The 23,803-nt window shown below is 41.7% G+C and overlaps 3 protein-coding genes across 5 annotated transcripts; 1 reads left to right on the top strand and 2 right to left on the bottom strand.

Moving 5' to 3' along the window:
• Positions 1-1,792: 1,792 nt before the first annotated feature.
• LOC119917253 (zinc finger protein SNAI2-like) lies at positions 1,793-9,117 on the bottom strand. 3 transcript variants are annotated; one of them, XM_038737467.1, is made up of 4 exons: positions 6,445-9,117; positions 3,987-4,082; positions 3,456-3,890; positions 1,793-2,162 (listed from the first exon to the last, which is right to left on the bottom strand). In XM_038737467.1, exons 1-4 carry the CDS (start codon positions 6,521-6,523, stop codon positions 1,984-1,986), a joined length of 789 nt encoding a protein of 262 aa, XP_038593395.1. In that variant the 5' UTR covers positions 6,524-9,117; the 3' UTR covers positions 1,793-1,983. The 3 variants fall into 3 exon arrangements, with proteins under 3 accessions (XP_038593395.1, XP_038593394.1, XP_038593396.1); XM_038737466.1 differs by having other exon boundaries at positions 3,456-4,082; XM_038737468.1 differs by lacking the exon at positions 3,987-4,082.
• An 85-nt stretch (positions 9,118-9,202) lies between these two features.
• Positions 9,203-15,824, bottom strand: LOC119917252 (steroid 17-alpha-hydroxylase/17,20 lyase). The gene is made up of 8 exons (XM_038737465.1): positions 15,458-15,824; positions 15,223-15,361; positions 13,198-13,433; positions 12,878-12,964; positions 11,708-11,926; positions 10,732-10,901; positions 10,415-10,518; positions 9,203-9,688 (listed from the first exon to the last, which is right to left on the bottom strand). The coding sequence occupies exons 1-8, from the start codon at positions 15,770-15,772 to the stop codon at positions 9,408-9,410; spliced, it is 1,551 nt and encodes a 516-aa protein (XP_038593393.1). The 5' UTR covers positions 15,773-15,824; the 3' UTR covers positions 9,203-9,407.
• A 1,210-nt stretch (positions 15,825-17,034) lies between these two features.
• Positions 17,035-19,217, top strand: borcs7 (BLOC-1 related complex subunit 7). Its single transcript, XM_038738001.1, has 5 exons — positions 17,035-17,194; positions 17,787-17,849; positions 17,982-18,025; positions 18,136-18,156; positions 18,286-19,217. The coding sequence occupies exons 1-5, from the start codon at positions 17,066-17,068 to the stop codon at positions 18,335-18,337; spliced, it is 309 nt and encodes a 102-aa protein (XP_038593929.1). The 5' UTR covers positions 17,035-17,065; the 3' UTR covers positions 18,338-19,217.
• The last annotated feature ends 4,586 nt before the right edge of the window (positions 19,218-23,803 follow it).

The following is a 23,803-nucleotide window of genomic DNA, read 5'->3' as shown; positions in this document are numbered from 1 at the left end:
TGGATGGATGGATGGATTTACTACTTAAGCAATGTGTTTCATTTGAGTAGGATATTCATTTCTTGACCTTGGAAGAAGCAGTATGACAAAATAACCGACCACATCAGATGTGCCTCCTCCCCGTTCATCATGTGACTGAGCCATCTCCATGACAACTGAGCAAACTCCACAGGGATGCTCGGATTTTATTGGCTGTGAGATCCATCGGGGACAATCTAGTGAGATTTTGTCACAATATATTTGATGTTGATACTGGATCAAATGACTGTAAACGAGTCAACACACTACTAGCTATTAAAGGGGTACTGAACATGAAGGTTTTAGGAGATGTATATAGAATATTTCACTTCCATGAAGTTGGGGGACTCATGAGAAAAAGAATTGTTAAACTCAAAGCCGCAGAGGCTTAGGCTCACCGTTTGCTGCAATGACTTTATGGGTCAAGACTCTGGATCTTACATTTCCCACAAAGCAACCAACAGCATATTTTCTTTAGATCCTCCTCTCCTGGAGACCAAGGCCAAGCTGAGCTAACCCTGATGACAGTATGACATCACTGGCTTCCACAAGGTATTCTATAAAGCTCACAGGATTCATTAGTAGCCCTACCAAATGACTTATTGATAGTCATGAAAAACCACTTGAGTCCATCTTTAGTTTATATTGGTATATTATAGTCTCACAGGCCCACCTTACCTGTATGCATTGAAGTGGCAGACTGCGTTCCCATCATCTTTATTTAAAATATATTAGATTACCATTTAATTTTTTTTAAGTTCTAAATAACTACATACAACTTTCATATCCACCCTGTCAACAGCTGCCACAGAAATCAGATAGTGGAATAACTTTTAATGAGGTTCTAAACTGACCTTTTGTAAGGATAGGAGTCTTTGTTTGACCACTTGTGGTGCTGCAAAGCAGTGTTCATGCTCTACAGGCTCACAACACATCGCACACACATGCATGAGCGAGCAAAAAAGTTGAGCAGGTGTTTTATATGAAATGCATTCTAAATGTCTCTCATTAAAGAGACACAAAATGAACTGTGGTTAGAATGAATGTGAAATTGTATTTGTTTACACCAAAATGAAGTTTGGATTTATCACCTCTGGTGTAAAAATGCCTTTCTGTCTGTGACCTTACTAACACCAACATTATCTGTCTGTTATTACACACTGAAACAAGTAAAGAAAAGGTCAGGATTTTTTTAATCAATTGAACAAGCATTTTCAATACAAAAATATACAATTTAACATTGCAGTGTTTTAACAGCTAACTTGAAGTTTTTTCAGTACTTCAACCAGACACCTTAGGATTATTTCAAACAAAATGCAGTTTTGTTTAACTATATAAAGTATATCATAATCTTGATGTGATTCAATACTAACTTAATGTAACTGAATACTGAGTCTGGTACTTGCTACTCCAGCTGATGAGACAGAAGCCTGACGCGTTCTGAATACCTGTAGCACGTCTACCGCTGGAATTTGGCATTAAATCACTTTTTTTGTAAAATACACTGTATCTCTGGACAACACTCTATAATGACTGAGACAGTGTAGTGGGCCCTTGGCCTAACTGAAAGTACTAGTGCTAGTCAGTCAGCCAACGTCACTGTTACCAGGAAAAAGGAGCAAAACATCAACATACCCGTGTGGCTGTTCCATTTCTACTGACTCACTGGAAACCTAGCCTAATAAAAAAATCGTTTGTTTGTCATATACACTTAGGTAACTAAGGATGTGGTCTCTGATGGGACATTAGAGATAATAGAAAATGATGTCTTCGGAAAAAAAAAACAACGCTGTCATCAAAGTGTCATCACATAACGCAGCTTTTTTACTCAGCTCAGGCATGTGGTTTCATGAGCCACACACAGTTATGCAAAGATCCTAGCGGGTCTTTTGACACTGTCCCAAAAACACTGTTGTTCAGACTCTACAAAAGGGTATTCTGGAGCAGGTTGACGTCCGCAGGCAGTCAGGACAGCGGGCAGCCTGCTTCTTGGTGCTTGGCCAACAGCGAGATCCTGGAGAAGGTCTTGAAGCAGCTTGCACACTGGTACTTTTTCACCTCAGAGTGGGTTTGGACGTGAGCTCGCAAGTTGGATCGGTCTGCAAAAGCTCGACTGCAGTGGAGGCACGAGAACGGTTTCTCTCCTGCGGAAAGGACCATAGAGATTCATGTCAGTCATAGTGACAGGGGGTTGTAGTAATCCACAGAACCACAACCATATTCCAGCCTCTGGAGCAACCGTAGCGCTGGAGTAGCTACAGCAACTAGGATTATAGTAGAGCCTGGGGCGGAAACAAAAAAGAAATCTCCAAGAAAAGTTTCTCTGTCTCCATATAAAAAAGAAATGAAGAAAATTGCCCTGTTTGTCTCAGACTACTCCAGACCCGCCCTCCCTGTCCCTTCCCTTCATACATTCACAGTCCCCCGCATCCCTCCCTCCATCCCCTCATCCCTTCCTATTCACTCTGGTACACATCTCTCTCATTTCTCATTCGGTACTGTCTGGGGGGCCCGCTATAAGCGGGCGAAAACACTTCCAAGAAGGGACCCCCACACTGGGTCTCCTCCGCCCTGTCTTCTGTCCACCTTCCCAGACCTGCCTATCAGACGACATCTTTCTTCCACCATCACCCTTCCGCTTCCACATGGATTAATGCGTCCTCTATCATATATACATTCCAAGTTTTCCGTAAACCTCTAAATTCCATATTGTTGTGGCGTGGTCCTTGCTTGTAAAATTACGGCGAAAAAGACAGCGATCGACAGCGAGGACAAACACGGATAACCATTGGAGGAGCTTTTCCTTGTTGGAGAACGCTGAGGGCAGACATGATGTTGGGATACTGCTCTTGGACAGGTTGGTATTTGTAATTTATATTATTTTTATACTATACTATTTCTGACTGCATAAGCACAAGTTAACAGAAGGGGAGAAAGCTTTCCAATACTCCACTGATTTGGTATCGCACTACCATAAAGTTAGGGGGTTCAAAACAGACAGATTGTTTTAAATGTCACAAATGAAAGCAGCAGAGATATCCAGACTTTTAGTCTTGCGCATGATTCAAAAACCCTCGGTCCTACATTCCTCATAATGCAACCAATTACATCTCCTCGTTAGACCCTCCCTTAGTCGTATAGACCACAGACTGTATATAAAAAGGTACACACCGCTTTCAAGTGTCACGCCTGTGTTTGGTAACACAGCTATCTGTAATAAAAAGTCTACAAGCCCCTGATGACGTCACTATGGCATCATCAGGGTTGTTTCCTCCAGACTTGCCTCACCTCCCCCAGAGCCAAAGAAGATAGAAAACAAGTGTTTTCACAGACTGAGTAGTAATCACCGTGACCACAAAACTGACATTCATGTGTCAAATTGGTGGAGCGCTCCTTTAAGAAATAGACATCCTTAAATGTGTGAGTGTTTCACTGACCTGTGTGTGTTCTTATATGTCCCTGGAGCAGCCAGGGTCTGGAGAATGCCTTGCCGCAGAGTTTGCACACACAGGGCAGTGTGTGTGTCCTGATGTGCATCTTGAGCGCTCCCAGGCTGACGTACTCCTTCTCACAGTACTTACAGCTGAAGTCCTTCTTACTGCTCCACTCACACTGGAGCTGCTTGCGTTTGGCCAGGCCCGAGAAGCTCAAGAGGTCCTTACGACAGTCCAAACACTCCAAGCTCTCCTGGCTGCTGCTGCCAGGAGTCATGGCTGGAAAGAGAGCCAGGAGAGGGAGGGAAGAAGGGAGGAGGCTCTCTCTCCTCCTGTGGTCTCCTGCGGCACGCTGGATTTCCAGGTTCACTTTGGTACAGGATTCAGCTGGTTTGTAGGCCTCTACAGGGATGCTACTGTACGCCTCTGAAGAGTGGCCTGAAAAGGAGAGAGGTGAGGTGTTTGGAGAAGATGGAAGATGCAGTCGGTCTTCTCTGTGAGAAAGAGGACAGGAGGAGGAGGAGGGAGACTGGCCTTTCTGCTCTAGCCATGGGCTCTGGGCTGGACAATGATGGTGAGGGAGGATCTCACTGTATAGAAGAGAGTCTTCATGGGTGCAACAGGGGGCCTCTGTGGAATATACACACACATTTGGCTTATTACAGTTGTGAGATAACTACTTTAAAGTAGTCGGTGGAGGTTATGGGTTGCTTTGATCATTCCTCCTCTGTATACTAGCCATGAAGAGAACTCTTTGTAGAGCAACTACACTTAAAATATTTTGGCCACTTTTTTGAATATACAGTATGTCTAAACATGGATTCAATATTTTAAATAATACTTTAAAGCAGCTAATGTACTTTCATGTACACAAAGTGTCATTTATGAGGTGAATGTATCATTAATAAGCTACGTCTAAATATATTTCCATCACCACCAAATAATTTGCCAAATAATAGCCATTTAAAAAAATATTTTCTGTTAATTACTTAATCACATGCATGTTAAAGCACAAGTGTTTTAACGCTAATACATGTTAAAGCGACATTTTTAACATTACAGCTTCAAAATCATTTTGATGGTGCACTGAATTGCAATAGGGTGAATGGCGTCTTTGTAGCAATGGCATCCTGGGCAGGGAATCTATTGCAAGAACTGAGAAGACGCAGACAAGTGTTGTTGGAGGAACCAAGGAAGAGAAAAAGAGAGAGTCAAGAGTAAATTTACAAGAGAATAAATATCAGACTGGCTTTTATTCTTTGGCGTGAGCTCAAAGAGCTGAAAGGATGCAGGACAGATGCTGAGCTGGCCTTCTTGCTGTTGGACTAGTCATTAAAAACCTATTAGCTGGCTTGTTGTGTCTTGTGTTGTTGTGCTCTTATGTCGGTTATTGGCTAGCTATGTTGGCTAGCTATGTTGGCTAGCTATGTTGGCTAGCTTTCCACCAAAGTTTCAAGCAACTTATGCTGCTGTTGCTGGAGAGCGGGAAACATACCCGGGCTCAGCAGCCTCTGTGGACATAACGTTAGCTAATACTAGGCGAAAAGACTGAAGAGGACGTTGATGGAGGAAACTAAGAAGAGAAAAAGAGAGTGACCAAGAAAGAGGCTGCTGGACGTTGGCTTTGAGAAATAAAAGACTGAAAGACTGCCGCTGGGCTGCCCTTCATTCTGTTGGGCTAGTCAGTAATAGTCTAGTCTTGTGTTGTCACACTTTCTTGACTGGCTGTTTTAGCAAAGTTGTCGACAGCGGTGAATTAAACTCTTGATGCTAATATCTCAAACGCAAAACAAGACTTATGCAAGCCAGTGACAAAACTTTAGGTATCTATATGCCCACCCCGAGTTCTTTTCCAAACCTTACCATGACTGTTGCTTATTTAGTCATTAATATTTAATGTTAAGGAGAAACCTTCAGGGCATTTAACTTCCAATCCTAGTCTTCATTTAAAAGATCCAAAACTCAAACTATTTTTGATAAAGATTGGAGTTTAAGAACACACACACACACACACACACACACACACACACACACACAATATATTAATACTGTGATACAATGTTTTAAAATATGCAGGACATGCATCAGGTTTGTACAACTTGTTTTACTGTTTATTTTCCTATAATTTCAGTCTTATTACCAGCTCTTATTCTTTGGCCCTATTCTGATGGTAATGGAAGTTCATCAATACAGTGGGACGGGGAGGGGGAAGGCTTGAGCTCGCTTTAAGGGCTGTATTGGAACAAATACAAAGGTTGAAGGAGGGATTTGTCAGGAGGAGCCTGGAAGGCCGCTATATAGGCTCTTGAGGCTGCTTAATGGGGCCCTTCTGGTCTCTCAAGGACCTGGGGACAATGCTGTAACGCTCTGGGTAAGGATTTTGCACCTGCTAAATACAATACTGCATTTTTTGTTTGTGGCCAGACAAATGTGACATTTCTCTTTAAGCAGCCTTATTTTCCTTAAATCGTTTTGCAAACAGCCAAAGACAAAAGCAGACCATATCAACTCTGAAAGTTGTGCGAGTTTAAAACATGTAGTTGAATAAATATAGGCCTTCTCCAAAGTCTAATAACTTCTAACCTGAAACAGTTCGGTCAAAAAGCTTTTAAATCTCTACTAAAATATATTCTCTAATGACCGTCTGCTATTGAACATCTCGGAAGTGAGAGTACTTACATGTTAAGTCAAAGTCCTGCATTCTTTGTTTCAAGATGTTACTCCTGCATGTTCAATGTGTATTTACATGCACATAGCACATGTAGCACAACAGCATGTATCAATTTCTGTTAGTTTATGTGAGTGTTTGAATATTTTAGACTATTTGATTTTTTCCAATTTTGGAACAACAGTCAAAAAAGAAAAGTAAATAGTCTATACCTCAAAACTGCACTTCCAGGATCACTGGAGTAGCGTTACCTTCCTCCTCTGACCGTTACGGTTACTCTTTATCAAATAAAAGAGTCCAGCTGAGGCCAGCAGAGAGTCTTACCCTCAGGCTGGGAGTTCAGTCTTCCATAGTTGGGTTTCTTGGTGCAGGGATGTTTCTTTACCAGGAAAGACCGCGGCATGTTGTCGCCCTCTGCCCGGGAGGTGCTGGTGAGTGACGTGGGTCTACGGCCGCCGCTTCACGGAAGCAGCTGTCGTCCGTGCTGCCGGCTGAGCCTCTGTCCGCCTGTGGCCTCGCGCATTCTGCCGCGGACTGGCGACGGTCAAGTGCGAGCCAAGGGTCGCGCGGGGAAATTTCCATACACGCCAGTGTCGAGCCAATTATAATGAAAGGACAAGCGCAGGGGGCGGGCTCCGTGTGTCACTCAGCATACCCCAACAAAACAGGTGTATGAATGGTGGTGGTCGCTCACTGCAGAGGCACGGAAACACTTCAAACTGCTGCGCACTGCTCGAGCTTCAGGCGCCCACCCCTTGTCTTTACAATACATGAAAACGCGTTGACAGAATATACACACAGCAGCAGCAGCTGATAAGCCTGGTACATACCCAAAGCCTTAACAGGCCCACATCAGGGCCACAGATGAATGAGTATCTAAGAGACATGAGCACCCTAGGATTGCAGTTTGCACTTTTTAAGGGTTAATGTGGGACTAATGGATTTATGTGCAATGTAAAACTCAACAGTCAATCACCAAAGATTATTTAGCATTTCTGCCTTTTATATGAATGAGAGCAGTGTATTTGATCATACGCCCCTGTTTTTTGATCTGCTCCTGTTTGAATCGGCTGTTAATGCAAATCCAACCCATGTTAACCTGTTGTCTAATTCCACCTGCTGGCACAGTACTCACCACTCAGTTGTTTTAAGTTTGTCTTCTTAACAAAACATGCTGGGGGTATGTTTAGGTTTATAGATGGTAGCTGAACACTGAATGAAAATTCACTAACTCTGATCAGCTGTGAGTGGTGGTGAGTGACTGTGCAGGGAAAATTGACATTATACTGAGTGTGACAATGTTGAGGTACTTGAGAAATTCTACTTTAACTTACTTTATACTTAACTCCATTTCATACAGGGATATATTGTACATTTTACTGCAATGCTTTTATTTGACAGTTATAGTTACAAGTTACATGTTCAAACACACACACACACACACACACACACACACACACACACACACACACACACACACACACACTTATAAAGCTTAGCTTATAAGATACATTGTTAAAGATTACAATGAAGAGGTTCCCAGCTCTTTTGGCTTGTGAGCCTTTACAAACGTTGTCTAGTTGTGGCCCCTTGTCATGTTTCGGATGTCTATGAGCTGTACACAGTTCCACGAAAGACATATCCTCCCTCTAAACCTCTCACATGGTTTTCACTTAAAAAACTGAATGAGGGTCTTTCAGAAAAAAAGCAAAGGCCAAAAATGGATATAAATGTGTAACAGATTACTCCCCATTCATCATTACACAACCTCTCCCACTTATCTTGTGACAATGTGTAGGGGCCCAACCCATAGGTTGGTAACCACTGGACTAAACTAGCTAAGTGTATATAAAGTAGTTAAAACTAGCTCCACCTCTACCTACAACTAAAATGCTGCTCTAACATTGATGCATCAGTATTAACAATAATGCATCAGTCACAGAGGACAATTTTCTGTAGAATGAGTACTTTTCATTTTCACTGACAATACCTCTGTACTTTTATATAAATTACTTAAATACTGTATTACCGTAGGTTGAAGGTTTGGTGAGATCTAAAAAACAAATGGCGCCATAGAAAGGAAGAGACTTGCCTGTGAACGTCAACTGTTTTTGTTAGTCCGGAGAACACGTTTCATTCAGCTAGTTTGTGTCTCCTTGATCTATTGTAGTGAGGAGTTTCCTCCCTGGGAGTGTGTGCTGGTACAGCAAGGTTCTCCAAATCCACCCGACCATCCAAAGACTGCAACTTGTACAAAATGTTGCTGCTGGACCTCTAACACCTTCTCAGAGAACCAATCCTTGCTGCCCTCCACTGGTAACCTGTGAGTTTTAAAACTGATATTAAGATGTCACTGCTTTTTAAAGGCTTGAATGCAAAACCTCTCTGTGAACATCCAGTTCAGATTTGGTGACAGTCTTTATTTCTAGAGCTACGTGTGATAAGGCAGACGCTGTGGCTTTTCAAGAAGTCTACATCTTTGGTTTTGTGGAGGATCATTAACCAAATAAACAAATTTTACCATAAAATATTTTTCTACAACTATTCATTTAAAAAACTAGGAATATTAAAGTTATGAAAAAAGCATGATTGTGCTTTGTTCTACCTTAAGTAATGTTATCTTAAAAAACTGAAGTTTGTTTTTTTTGTTTCGTTATTTGTACTTTGTTTTTGGAAGGTACCATCTAAATAAAATTATTAGTATTATTAGAATTTTATTATTGTGCAACAGGCTCTTTTATCATATAATCTTAGAATGTCCTGGTCATAGATTATAAATACATTTTAAATTAGGTAAGCTACAGATATGCTGCCTTCCTGTAGTGGAAGGTGGAGTTACTAATGTCAGTGTGCTCTATAATGTATTGTTGTTTTTTACTGCAGCTCAATGGACACACGTTAAATGATGCTTAACTGCAGAATATATGTATTTAGTCTTTACCCCAAAGATTCTGGCATCTACAGGGATCAGAGTTATGTTGTAGTTTGTTTCCTATTAAATATAGAACTACTGGTACGTAGGCCATCCTCTAGCCTGAGATTTTGTATTTCATGGCAATAAGGAGAACTTGTTCAAATACTGTATATTAGACCCAAAGTTTTATTTATAAATAATGTTTGGAACTGTTAGTTGAGATTGCTTTATACTGTCAAGAAATACAAAGAAATGTTATATGTCCAGTTCACTACTGCACGCTTGATCATCTGCCTGTTTTGTGTTTGGTTTGAAAAAAAAGCCTCCCAGGTCACAAATGAGAGCCACTGCTGTCGAGAACGCAGGGCGGATCTCAACATGCACGCCACTTGTTTCTCTCCCAGCCTGGTCTGGGCATGGCGTTCACCTTGTACTTGGCCGGCTGAAGGACCACACCAAACTTGCCCTCCAGACTGGGCAGAGGGTGGCCTAGTGGGACAGAGAGGGTGAAGCGCTGTAGGATCCACGACAGGAAGAGGAAGAGCTCCATCTTGGCCAAGGCCTCGCCGAGACACACCCTGATCCCGGCGCCGAACGGCAGGTAGCTGGGCGACGGGATGATCGGACCTGTGCCTTCACTGTTCAAGAACCGACCTGCAGAGGGAGAACACGGGAATCAGAATCAGCTCACACAAGCAAAACCACAAGCCTCACATTCAGGGTTTCACGGGGGGAAACCCAACACTGGTGCTAATGGCTCACTAGCTGATGCTAGCTTGTGTTTGGTCCACATGTAAAAAAAAAAAAAACAAGTTCAATTTTCCATTCCAGAATCATGCAGCAGTTTTATCTTAAAGCATCAATTCATCAAGTAGAAACTTAGTTTTCTACTAACTGGAATCTAGCTATTCATTTGGTTTTATCGGTCCAGCATCTGGGATATCTGTCTTCACCTCAATACAACAACTTTCCAGAAACAATGCGCGTTATCTTGAACAGTCAGGACTTTCTTTTCTGGAAAGACAAATTGCTGCTAAACGTTCTGAGCACCCTTCTCATCTCTAGACACTTTTCTCTGAGTTTCATAATTTTACTGCATTTAGACCATTAATCTTAGTATAACAGTATTGGTGATGGCTAATGAAAAGTTCATGTTCCCATTCTACAACTTATGTTCTCAGTAACAGAGGCCAGATGTGGCTTATTGCTTTGTATCATCATTATCTAGTTTTTTACCGAGCTCAGTAAAACATTTACTTCAGTTATCTGCACGAGGCCACAGCTGGCCTTGTCCCTAGCCAGCATGAGAAGAAGCCCTATTGGCTCCATCAATGACACTCCAGGCTAAAATATGGCACATTTGCAGAAGCTTCCTCTCACCAGGGTCAAAGAGCTCAGGGTTTTTCCATTCCTTCTTATCATGGTGCAGAGACCACAGGTTGATGATGACTCGAGTACCTTTCCTCACGGTGAAGTCCCCGATGCTACAGAGAAGCAGAGAGACAGAACAGCGATGTGACGTTTTCATTTTCTGTGCATGAAACAAATAACTTTGTAAAGATTAAATCATGAGCAAAATCCTCTGGAATCCGTCCAGTTTGTCAGTATAACAAAACTGCCGCTGTATTAATTGATCAGTTGCATCCTGTCAGAGGTGAATGAATGGCCCTAAATGAGTGTCAAGAAGTTGAGTGTACCTGGTGTCGCTGAGGGCCACATGGGGGATGAGCAGAGGGGCCACGGGGCGGATCCGTAACACCTCCCTGATGGTGGCCTCGAGGTAGGGCAGACTGCCTCTGTCACTGAGCTGGGGAGACCGGTCCCCCCCCACCTTAATGTCCAGCTCCTCCTGGATACGCCTCTGCACCTGAACACAGACACAGTCAGAAATATGCATCTTCTGCACCAAGGGGTCAAGACAGAGGGGTATGACATGCAACAGATGTTCACCTAATGTTGTGGGATGCACCTTAATAATTCAGCTCTCAGGACGCACTATGAATATCTCAATTTGTATACACAAAGTGAGCCTTCCCCACAGATGTGTTTCCCTTATAAGTTAGTTTGGAGCAGTTTTGTGCGGTTGTTGTTTTTGTACAGTAGATTTTGGGTTCTTTTGATTTTATCAGTGAGACATTGAGGGCATTTCTCACTGTAGATGACGACTAGTCTTTTGCAGTACAGATATATCGCCACAGACATTGTGAGGATCTGTGTCATCATCCACAGGTTTCTGTGGGGAAGTCCGGATTATCGTACGTCGTGATTTTCATCAGTCACTTGGGCCTGAAAATCCAAGTGAGGCACTTGGGTTCTTTCTTTAAGCTTTATTGTCTCTTAAAGGAAACAATGACTTTAAAAAAACATAACCAAGACTCACTAAGAGAAGTGACATCAACTGCTGAGCCACAACTTCTGTTCTGGAAATAAAATTACTCTTCACTTCAACAGAGTCAGAGTAGCATCTAGTGGACCCCAGAGGAACTGCAGCTGTAGGCATTTGATTGATGATTGGCTTCTCTACACAAAGCCTGCCACAAAGCCAAACTCTAACTGAATTCAGACAGATTATCAATCAAAATGTCTGGATGGCCAAACAAACGCATCCCATCACCCAGAGACAGTGTATGAAACTTTTGATTGGCCATTTGGACGCTGCTGCTCCAGCCTTACCTGTGGATTGTGGATGAGGTAGGTGACGGCCCACTTGAGCACGGTGGTGGTGGTTTCCACGCCGGCCCCAAAGATGTCACCTACAGTCATGAGGAGGTGGTCGTCACTGAGGCCCACAGACTCTGCGCTGATCTCTGCAGTGTTGTTGTTCTCAGCACTGCGCTTGGCTCTCAGCAGAGCGTCCAGCAGGTCTCTCTGCACATGGTCACTGTAGTCTGCCTGGGGGGGTCGATTTCAAAGAACAGTACAAGCAAATTCATAGGATACAGTTTACTGTGGCTCATGGCGTTTTCATTCATGTCAGGATCACAATCATAATCATTTCAAGCAAACACGTAGGAATTAGTATGTTGAGACGGATTGGTTGACAGGGTTGCTGATCATGATGGCCAATATTGTCCATATATATAATATCACATATTTCCTATCCAGTGTTTTTCTGCTTAAAATTTGGATAGAGCTCCAGGATTGGAGCTGGACCGTCCTTCTGTCTGATTGCTTGTTAGCATATTGTCTTAACTGTTTTTTAAGTGATTTGTACAAAACGTTGTGCAGCAAAGAACGGATGGTAACACTTTATTTACAGGTCTCAAATCTTAATAATTTTCTAGTATGTTTCCTGGACCACTGTGTTATTTAGTACGAACTGTAAGTCAAGCAAAGTTCTGATATAGCATCCACTCAATGATCTGAGTTTTTAAGAAAGGAACCAGGTCATGATATACAAAAGCAGTAACGTGGCTGGGTGGACACCCTTAAAAAAAGTGTTAAAACTGTAATCACAAACAGACCTCTCTAAACTAAAGTAAATATTGCTTTCTTATTGGAAACCTCACCCATATTTGTTGAATTGTGTGCTTGTCTGCACAGAAGTTGCATGTCAGCTAACTTGGTGTAGACTGACGTTGCCAAAGTTTTGGTAATTAAACTAGTGCAGCTATTCATTTAGGTAAAAGAAGCTTGCATTACCAATTCATTGGAATTAATTGAAAGTTCGCCATTTAAACAGTGTCTCAATTTTCCCTATAACTGCTGACGTAAAATATTATAGTTACAGCAGCTGTAGTATATACCGCCCTTAAATCTCAACCAGCATTAATCATTAACCATCAAATCTTTACCTCATTATAGACAGCACAGGGCATACTGTTAGTAAGAGGCCAACCTTACCTTGTGTTTATCATATTCCTTCTGTAGAAGTTTGTCTCGGATTGCAACACACTGCTTTAGAAGACACAGGTCTGCATTAGGAAAAATCTGTGACAAAGAAATAGAGATGTGATTTATATAGTTGTTTATACTGGGACAAAGCAAATGCCAATACTAATGTGTAGTGTTCATTACACTAATAAAACACACTGATGTTTAAAAACACCCAAGATACACTTTTAATGGTGTTCCTGTATATCTCCTGTATGTTCCTATGTCCTATTTCTTCCATATTCCAATTCTGCTCTATGTTTTGTCTTCAGAGCGTTGGTGTTGTCTACCTGTAACCAGGGGAAGATGTCCACCAGGCTGTCCTTTGCCACAGTGTCTACGATGCCCTGGCTGTAGCGAAGCATGGCCTCAAACTCTGGGTCTCCTCTGCGGTATGAGGAGTTGAAGCAGAGCGAACAGATGACATTGGTGACGGCCCGAGTCAGCTCAGGAGACAGATCCAGGGCCAGTCCAGCAACTGCTGCCTCAGACAGGACGGAGCAGAGAGACTGGGCCTCTGCACAGACTGAGCAGGACACAGGCAACAGACCATCTCCGCTTAGTGACATGTTTACAATGCTTACTCTCTGGAGAGCTCTCGACATGTTCCTTCATCACCACGAACACACACACTGGAGTTTATTTAGACTCAGTCCCACATACACTGTCCTGCTGCCCCAAATACTCACTAGAACATCACATGTGGATTCACACTCCACCACACACTTCACCTTGAGCAAACTGAGCAATTTACATTTTAGTTGCCTAATTTTCCTGCAGCCACCCTCCAATGCTATCAACCATGGATAAAGACGTATTCAGATATTTTTCTTTAATAAAAGTAACAATAGAAAAAGTATTTGCAGCAACATGTTCTTAAGTAAAAGTACTAATTATACAGAGTGACACTTGTCAGTGTGATTATTATTACTGCATTTGGTATATTTTATGTTGCAACTGGATAAAGTAGTAAAACTACTTTATATACTCTTGGGTAGTTTAATGTACTGTAAAACAATGCATCATATTTTAAAAAACTGATCATTTAGTTAACATGTAAAACCTTGATCTTAAAAGTAACCTCTAACTATAGCTGTCAAATAAATGTAGTAAAGTAAAAAGTACTTTTATTCCACTGAAATGTGGCAGAGTAGACGCATAAAGTAATAGAACGTACATTTACTCAAGTAAAGTATATGTCAAACTTTACTTGAGTAAATGTACTTAGTTACTTTCCACCACTGGCTATCAAAATGGATCTGAGATGGTGCAGGGACTTTCATCTTTAACATGTTCTTCACCCACTGAAACACTCACTGGCATGTGAGCATTGATGTACTAACAAATGGAAACTCTATCCATAATCCTAATCATACAGCGTCATGCCATCCAACCCAAATATTCAAGACAAACAGAAACGATTCTTCGATTAATCTGTTGGTAGATGGAGTGAATGCTTTGGTTTCCTTAGACATCTATGACATCAAACAGAGTGTTACTGGGACAGAAGAAGCAGTGTGATTCAATTCAGACAACTTTATTGATCCATGCACACAATTTGAATATGTCGCCTTGGGCTTTGTGAGGGACTGTAATGGGCATTTTCCCTTATTACTGACTGATCGACCAAATTAATTCATTGAGAAAATAATTGTCAGATGGCTCGATAATGATCTGATCTGCTCCTTCTGGAGGAATCTCACTGTGTCTGCCTCACAGACTCACTTTCACGTTGCATTCTTCCTTGCTTTTACACTTTCATACTAGATGATTAGTAACAGATAGACAGAAAGATAAAGCATCTTCCTCAGTGATCTCAGCTTATTAAAGGGATTTGTTACATTAAATTATAATTAAAGGGCAGTCAAATTCACTGTATTTATTTCTCTTTATTTATTTCTTGTTTAGATTATTCTAAAAGGCATGTGTAGAATACTTTACATAGTGGTGAACTAATGCAGTATGTGCAAATTTAAAATGCAGATGACAGCGTCAAATGTTAAAGAGTTACATTAAAATCGACTGCAGTCACTTGTCACTGGGACTTGTGGTAGAAAGTAATTCAAATATAAACTGTTTGCAGTGAGTATGTGGACTGCTAGAGATTCAGAGGAAATGATCTGTATTTTTTTAATGCGGTATGAACTAAATTCCATACACCTCTATTGTATTGGTTTGGAGGCAGACATCTAAGAGACATATATCTTACAACCTGTACCATAAGTCAGAAGTGTCAGGGCTGCAACCTGAAAAGTGTATACAGTTTATAACCCTCGTGTTAAGTGAGAGGAATCGTAGAGGGGAGCTGTACTCACTGATCTTCTCTATAGAGGCAGAGCCCTCTCCAAACATGCACAGAGCTCCGTGGACTATTTTCCTGTGGAATCTCCAGGTAGCGCTGTAGTCTCCAAATGCAATGTCTTTCCCATCTCTGGTCAGAACATCTGTGGTTACCTTCATCACACATAGGACAGGGATGGAAAAGGAAAAAAAACATCAATGACTACAGCTGCTGCTGAGAAGAAGACAACGAAAATGAGGCATACCCACAGTTCTGGGTCTTCCTGCAAATATCTTTCCCTTCTTCAGCAGGACTTCTTTGGCATGTGTGTGCTGGTTGACAATGATGACACAGTGGGAGCCCATCATCAGAGAGTACGTCTGTCCGTATTTCTCCTGCAGTTCTTTAAAAAGCACATGGGGAGGGTGCGGGCTTCGCAGACTCAGCAGACTGCCGATCAGAGGCAGCGCTGGGAGACGGGGGAGCTCCTGGGGGTGACGTGCAGACATCCTGAGCTTCAACTGCAGCGCTAACAGAGCCAGCAGCACGGCAAAAAGCACACACAGACAGAGAAACCAAGCCATATCTGTAGCAGAGGGCCCTGACGGAGGGGTTTGGTTCAGCGCAGGCCAAGCATCACAGAGAGGAGCTCTGCAGGGTGGCCCTGAGCAGCTGCAGGGCCACGCTTTTATGCAGCTCCTTCAATGCCAAATCCTTGACTGGAATATTTAAGGCTGGTCCAATCTCAACAAGATAAGATGACACTTGATTCATTGAATCCTTGCAGAAACCATGACGAAGCACAGATACTGTGGTGGAAAATAACTAAATAATAAACATCTCTGTATTGAAGTACAGTTTTGAGGTATTATTTGTACTTTCCTTGAGTATAAAACATATGATTAGTCTATAAAACATGATAATCTTCCCCACAGTATATAAAACTCCACCCAGAACAGCTGCTTAGAATACAGCACTACAACATGATATACAATAATGCTGGATGAGTGCTTTAGTTTTGTTTAGCTGATAATACCTTTGTACTTTTAATTAAAGCACAGTGTCCAGTAAAATGTTGAATTCAGGACTTTTACTTGGAGTGGAGTTTTTGTTACACAGTGGTATTTCTACTAGTAAGTAAAGAATACATCTTTCACCACTGTTCTACTGCTTTCATATACTCTCTCTATATTTACTATACACTCTATAGTAGCACAACATAATTTGCAAAACAGTATTTTAAAATAGTGTGCATAATTTGTATAGGGGTTAAACTGCAACAGAAATTCAAAACATTTTATGTGAATGAATGAGTGAATTTCGGTTTATATTATAATGTACAAAGAATGACAATTTGTGTGAATATTCAATTTACAAAAATCTTATACAGGGCTGAAGCCTAATCCTAAAGCCTGTCCTAATGTGAGTCTAAAAGGAAATAATAAGCCTGTAAAACAGAATTGGATGGCATTGATGTCATTTACAAACTACTAATTAAGTAACTTTATTTATATAGTACCTTTCAAGAGCAGAGGCAAGTGCAGGTGCAAGTACAGACTTAAAACACCATAAAATAAGAAGATTTAATCCTGGACCGAGGACCAACCAGCAAGGCCTGCTGGTGATGTGGGGCTGCAGCAGATCTCTCATGTAAGCAGGTGCCTGAGCCTGCAGAGCTCTGGGGCCGATCCAAACTCTGACAGTTGGTTTATAGGAATATGTGGGATAATGTAAAACAAAGGAAGGTCGATTTCACTGTATTTATTTGGAAGGTGATGAATTCTGAAGTGAGACTTAGTCAGTGATTTGTCAGTCTAGTGGACGCGCAGCTGTCTATTTTGACCCTGTTCGGGCGCCATCGCCAGCAATAACAGAAAATGGCTGCAGAGTCCCAGCCGCGGTTTGGCCAGTCTGTCAAAGGGTTACTGTCCGATAAAGTGGGCTCCTGCAGCGGGGACGTGATCGCACTGACCCGCCAGGTGCTGAAGGGATCCCGCAGTCAGGAGGTAAAACGCGAGCAGAGATTTAGTTAAAAAATGACGAGTCGTCGCTAACAGCTTCACTCAGACACGACCAGCAGCTAACTGTTAGCACGTCATTTTCATTTTGAAATCTGAGCGTCAGCTTTTATTTTATCTCTTGATACTGCCAATGCAAGCTAACAGGCTAGCAGGATTCAGTTCTGTACCTTTAACGTGAAGGCGTTAAACGCTTGATTAACATCTGCTTAATATTTCTAATGATGGACTGTGCAGTGAAACTAACATTAGAGCTAAGAAGATGTTTTGTTAATTGATTTTCAAGCCCCAAAAAAGCAAAGTTCACTCCTTCCATCCACTGAGTTGTCAGAATTGACTGCTTTTCTTTGTCTGGTGTGATATTAAGCTCAATATCTGGAACTTTAGAACTTTCTTGTCGTACAAAAGCACTTTGAAGGCGTGTATTTTTGTTTCTTTTGACTGTTTTCAGACCAAATGATCACATGACTAATAATACTACTTAACTGACTAATGACTACAAATTACTGGCAGATGAACTTGTAATGAAAACCATCAGCTGCAGCCCTAAACGCCACAGTGTTGCTAATGTCTCTTCTAGCTTCTGGGTCAAGCAGCAAGAAACATGGTGATGCAGGAGGACGCCATCCTGCACTCTGAGGACGTAAGTATCCAAATATACAGTCTGTGAAGACACACCCCTGATCATATGCATGTAGAGGTAAAATAGTTAAAACGCTATTCTGTGCCGAGGAAACGGTTTGACAAGATTATATCTTTATCATCTGTCTTTCAGAGTCTGAGGAAAATGTCCATAATCACCACACATCTACAATACCAGTGAGTATCAGTCTACTGTAAGGGTAGCAAACATGTGAAACTCATTCATTTATATTCAGCCTGGAAGTGAATACTGAAAGAGTCTGTCTGTCTGTCTGTCTGTCACTCAGGCAGGAGGCCATCCAGAAGAAGTAAGTCTAAACACTACACCCTGTTTGTGCTTCAGTAGAACCCGCTGACATCACGGTCTCAGCAGTGAGCCATAACACAATCTGATGACGTGCACTGACTCTCAGTGTTTGCTCGTTTCCCTCCTCCAGTGTGGAGCACTCCAAAAACCTGCAGGACCAGCTGAGACACTTGCTGAAGTGAGGGAGCAGAAGAGCCCCCCCCAGGAGGATCCTGTGGTAACCAACTGTGTCAATAGGGTGCAGCGTTTGGCCACATCGGATAATCAAGCACATAAGGCCTCGCTGGCCGGTACAGTTGGGACTGTCATTTCACGTTTTGGAAGTGATGTGCTGCTGTGTGTCAAACACAAACACAGTGCCTGTGCTGAAGAATTGCTAAGCAAAGCAAGGACCGTAGAATATTTCTTCTTGAGCAATGTAAAATGTTTTGATCAATTGCATTACATGAACCTTGTCTGTGTCGTTTTGGCTCCTCATAATACCACCATGTGAATCAAATCAAGCAGCACGTTGTAATGAGTGCTAGATCCCTGTGGAACCAAAGCCTTGATGGTACAGATGCTGACATGTGTAAGTGCAATGTTAGAATGTGTATTCTAACTTTATTTCCTTGGTATGACCACCACACAAATCCTTGGGGCCCTGCACATGAAATAGGTTATCCTTTAACATTATTGGATTACCCTCTGCATTCAATGAATATGTTTATCTATATAGATATGTATATAAATTACCACCTATACACTCCATGCATTGAAAAGAGTGGTTTGGGATTTCATTGTGTGTATCGTCATATTTGCCATCTAGGATTTGAGAAGACGGTAATTAAACAACTCCTGAATAAGATGAAAAATGATTAATTGGGAAAAGTTTAGCAGTGCAGAAATGTATCTGCTCACGATGTGTAAAAAAAGAACATGCATTAACATGCACACTTTCCATTTGGTAACTGCTTTAATTTTAACAGCTGTGACTTGAAACAAAGATATGTAAGCTGTATGCCACCAAAAAATAAAATGAGGCCCTACCCACAGAGCAGCAAGAGCTCTGTTTGAAACATATCCTTTTATTAATTAATTACAATTGAAGGGTGAGAATTTAACTGTTGTAGTGGTAGACTCCACAGTCTTACAGCTGCCAGTGAACAGGAAACTAAGAGTTGTGCAAACTATATTAAAAGAACAGTCCTCTATAAACTGAGAAATTGTAACAGAGAGCCTGCATCATCAGCTCAGACTCATGATAAGGAGCGAAGGGACAAACCTATCAGCAGCCTGAAGGCTAAACAGCTGCTTGGCCCTGACAGCGTCCCTGAGGCCCAAGCTGCACGTGTTCCCCGCCAGTATATTGAGAGTTTTGCTGCTAACTGGCCTTCAATAACAAGCCAGCAGGTGTAGATCATTATAGAATCATAGGCATGGATATTAAACTACTTAAGGATGCTGAGAGAAACAGTGGAAGCAGCAGCAGTAAAAAACTTATTCGATTCGAGATGTTTGGCAGTGTTTTTTTACCATGGTCTAATTTACTACCATACGATGAGCCTGAACATTATGAGCACCGACAGGTGAAGTGAATAACACTGATTATCTTGTTAGCGTGGCACCTGTCAGTGGGTGGGAGATATCAGGCAGCAGGTGAACATTCTGTCTTCATAGTTGATGTGTTAGAAGCAGGAAAAAATGGGCCAGTTTATGAATTTGAGTGACTTTGACAAGGGCCAAATTGTGATAGTTAGACAACTGGGTCAGAGCACCTCTAAAGCTGTGTCTCTTTATGGGGTGTTCCTGGTCTGCAGTGGTGGTCCAAGGAAGGAAAAGCGAGAAGCAGCGAGAGGGTCATGGCGGCCAAGGCACACTGATGCATGTGGTGAGCGAAGGCTGGCCCGCGTGGTCCGGTCCAACAGAGCAGCTACTGTAGAATCAGAATCAGCTTATTGCCAGGTATGTGTACACATGGATTGTACATTGCTCACGATGTATTTACTAATACAAAATCAAAAAAAATAACAATAAAAAATCAGACAGACTTCAGTGTAAACAACACAAATATACACACTGAACAAAAACAACAGGGGAGGAGTTTGTTATAACACAGATGAACTGCTAGCTTTACTAACTTTAACTTTTTTACTATAACTTTACTCTGCTTTCCAACTCTGACTGACTTGTGTTTCCACTGTCTGTTAGTGGCAAAAATATTCTTTTTGTGGACATAATTTTGATGGGCGCATTTGCCCTGAAGGAATACACTGCAGCCTGCAGCTCTATCCAGACTCCAAATTGTCATTTCAACACCAAAATATGTGAAAATGGGGTCCAGTTTTTTTTCATTTATTTTTTAAATGACCCTTAAAAGCTGGTATGTAAACGTGTGTGTGTGTGTGTGTATCTACACTGTCGCTTTATTCTTGTCCACTGGTCTCTCTTGAAAAGCAGATCTTGATCTCTGTGAAACGACCTGTTTACGCAAAGGATTAACTAACTAATAAAGTATTTGCCTTCAGTCAATATCTCAGGCACAGAGCTGACCCTGTCCCGCAGGCCATTTTCAGTTCCTTACTTAAACCTTGAGTCTAAATGTTCTTCCTCTGTGACAGCACGTCGTCTTATCAGAGCCCTGAGGTCTGCGAGGATGCAGGTCCAGGGACAGTAGCTCATCACATTTTCTGCCTCTCGGGAATCTTTTCACCTCAGTACATCGAGACTAAACACTGTGATTCTGGTTATAGTAAGTATTTCTAAAACATGCAAGTAGTCTCTTATTTATGCAGAATCCACAGGCATGAGCAAACTGTGAAACAGCTTTTTCGTGTTTCAGTCCATACATCTGCTGATGCTTGAGACAACATTTCATTTAAATCTCCAAATGAAAACTCATCTACAGAGAGGTGAGGTACGAAAACCCACCATAAAGTGTGTCAGTAAGGTGCAGTCCCACCTCGAGCCTCCACAAAAGCTCCAGTGCTCCTTGTCAGTGTGTGGAACTGTGCTGGGGGGATAAAGAGCATGTATCCTTAATTTGGTGTTTTGATGATGTCTGTGTGCTGTCAACACGTCACTCCAAAATCTCTCATACTCATCAAACCATCCCCTGTCCTGTGTAAAAGCATCTGCATCAGGATTTCTGCACACATTCTGGTTTTGCCTTTTATTTGTCACTTGCTGTTTTCCACTGAACAAATAGTCCCAATTGAAACTGTCCACCGTGATTATCCGGAGCTGTGAAGGCACCGAGACCCATTACTGTTGAGTTTTGTTTAGAGACCTATCTTAAATCCTGGACAAAAAGTTTAGTTTTTACAAGCATTTGGCTCCCTCTGCTGGGAGTTTGTTGTTAATGACTGTACCATCAACATATTCCATGTTTCATGTGTGTGCACGCGGTTCTGTGTGGCACGTGTGGGAAAAACTGCTATAAAGTTAGGATGCAAGGACGAGTGTTAAGAGATTATATTATCAACAATCAAAATGCAAAGTGAGTGACCGATGAAAACTCTTAAATCGATATCTGATGTCACCACCCTTTGCCTTTTAAAACTGGATCAGTTCTTCTGAATATGTGGCTCTTCAGCTGAATTGCTCTTCTCGATCTATCTTTCTAAATATCTACAGGCCCCCTAAATACTGTGCAACCTTTTTGATGACTTGCTGACCTACTGTCTATAATCTGTATGGACCTTGACTAACAAATCCTCAGGACAGAGGGACTAAAGAACTGTGTTGTGTTCTTGATAATTATGGACTGACTCAACGTGACGGAGCCCACGCACAGGCACACTTTGGACTTAGTCATCTCCAAGGGTCTGAACATTTCCAAGGTTGTGGTGACTGATGTTGCTCTCTCTGATCATTCCTGTGTTTTCTTTGAGAGTGCTATCTGCACACAAATGTTCAGAGGTAATCATAAGACGGCATATCACTGAAAATAAATAATATTTATTGAGGCTTTCTCCTCCACCCGCCCTCTCGTGGGTCTCAGCCAATGACCTTGTAGATAACTTCAATTCTAAAATGACAAATGTTATTGATGCCATTGCACCAGCCAAGGTGAAGGTGGTCTCTGGTAAGAGAAGATCTCCATGGAGAAATGCCACGCTGATAAGAATAGAAAAAGAGTGTCGAAAAGCTGAACGCAGGTGGCGGAAAACAAATCTCCAGGTTCATTATGACATCTATAAAGAGAGACTTCGCACTGATAACTTGAGAAAAGCAAGGCGGTCCTTGCATTTCCTGCCATCATCACCAAAAACACTAATAATGCACGCGCCCTGTTTGCTGCTGTCGACAGGCTAACCAACCCTCCTGTGGCTGTAGCCTCTGAACTTCTGTCCACCAGGGCCTGCAATGAATTTGCCTCCTTCTTCACAGACAAAACAATTAGAAAAGCAATCAGTGCCTCCATGTCAGGTACAGGATATGTCCTGTCCCTGTGTCCACTTAAAAACAATTCGTATAGCATGACACAATTTGATTCTTTCAACCATAAAAGCCTGGAGGACATAATACAACATCTGAAATCTTCCTGCTGCTCCTGCAAAAACGTTTCCAACTGCTTGGCCTCAGATCTTCTACAAAGGTCTCTTATCTCAGGTTTCTTCCCACAGGCCCTGAAAACTGCAGTCATCAAGCCACTCTTAAAAAAGAATAATCTAGACACGTCAGTAATAAACAATTATAGGCCCCTATAAAATCTCCTATTTTTAAGTATCACTGAAATAGCTCTCTTTACAGCTGAACAAAGTCTTATCACTAAGCAGCTGTTACGGGCTGGTGATGGTACAGTGCATAAGACACATGCCTTTGGTGTGAGAGTCCAGGGATCGAGGCGTGCAACCTCTGACATTTAGCAATTACAAGTCGCTTTGGAAAAAAGCATCAGCTAAAATGAATGTAATTGATTTTGAGTTTCAGCCCTGGATCTCAGTGCTGCATTAAACACTGGATATTACTAGAAAACTGTGTGGGACTTCCTGGCAGAGTACTAAACTGGTTTGAATCCTACTTAAAAAACAGGGACTACATTGTGTGTGTAGGTAATCACACATCTGAGCTGACAAAAATGACTTGCGGAGTTCCCCAAGGCTCCATTCTGGGGCCTCTTCTGCTCAACATCTATTCCATGATTTCACTCGCTCAGATTATGAAAAACAATAAAATGTTACCATAACTATGTAGACAACACACAAATTTACATAACCCTATCAACAATGACTATAATTCCATACAAGTACTGAGTAAGTGAGACTCAACCACTATAACGATGCCTTTAAAAGGTCTCCCTGAAAAGTCCATCAGACAGCTGCAGCTGATTCAGAATGCAGCTGCTCGAGTCCTCGCTAAGACCAATCACTCCAGTTCTGAGGTCTACACTGGCTTCCTAATTTTAAAATAATGCTGTTGGTTTATGAATATACCTTTCTTATCTTCACAACACTATGAACCATCCGTTCTTTTAAATCAAGTCTGAAGACTTTTTACCGCTGCCTTTCAATAATTCAAATGAATTTTGATTAATATCTTTCACTGCACTGTAACTTTTACTGTCCTGTTTATCTTGTTTATGTTCTGTTTAACTTAAAAAAAAAAAAAAAAAAAGCACTTACATATCTTATTTCCCTATGTTGTTTTTCTGTTTTATGGTGATT

Source organism: Micropterus salmoides, unplaced genomic scaffold (assembly GCF_014851395.1).
Source record: "Micropterus salmoides isolate LMB-PRFRI ecotype aquatic unplaced genomic scaffold, ASM1485139v1 Ms_hic_scaffold_22, whole genome shotgun sequence".
NCBI lineage: Eukaryota > Metazoa > Chordata > Actinopteri > Centrarchiformes > Centrarchidae > Micropterus > Micropterus salmoides.
This window is presented reverse-complemented; position numbering and strand designations above follow the sequence as displayed.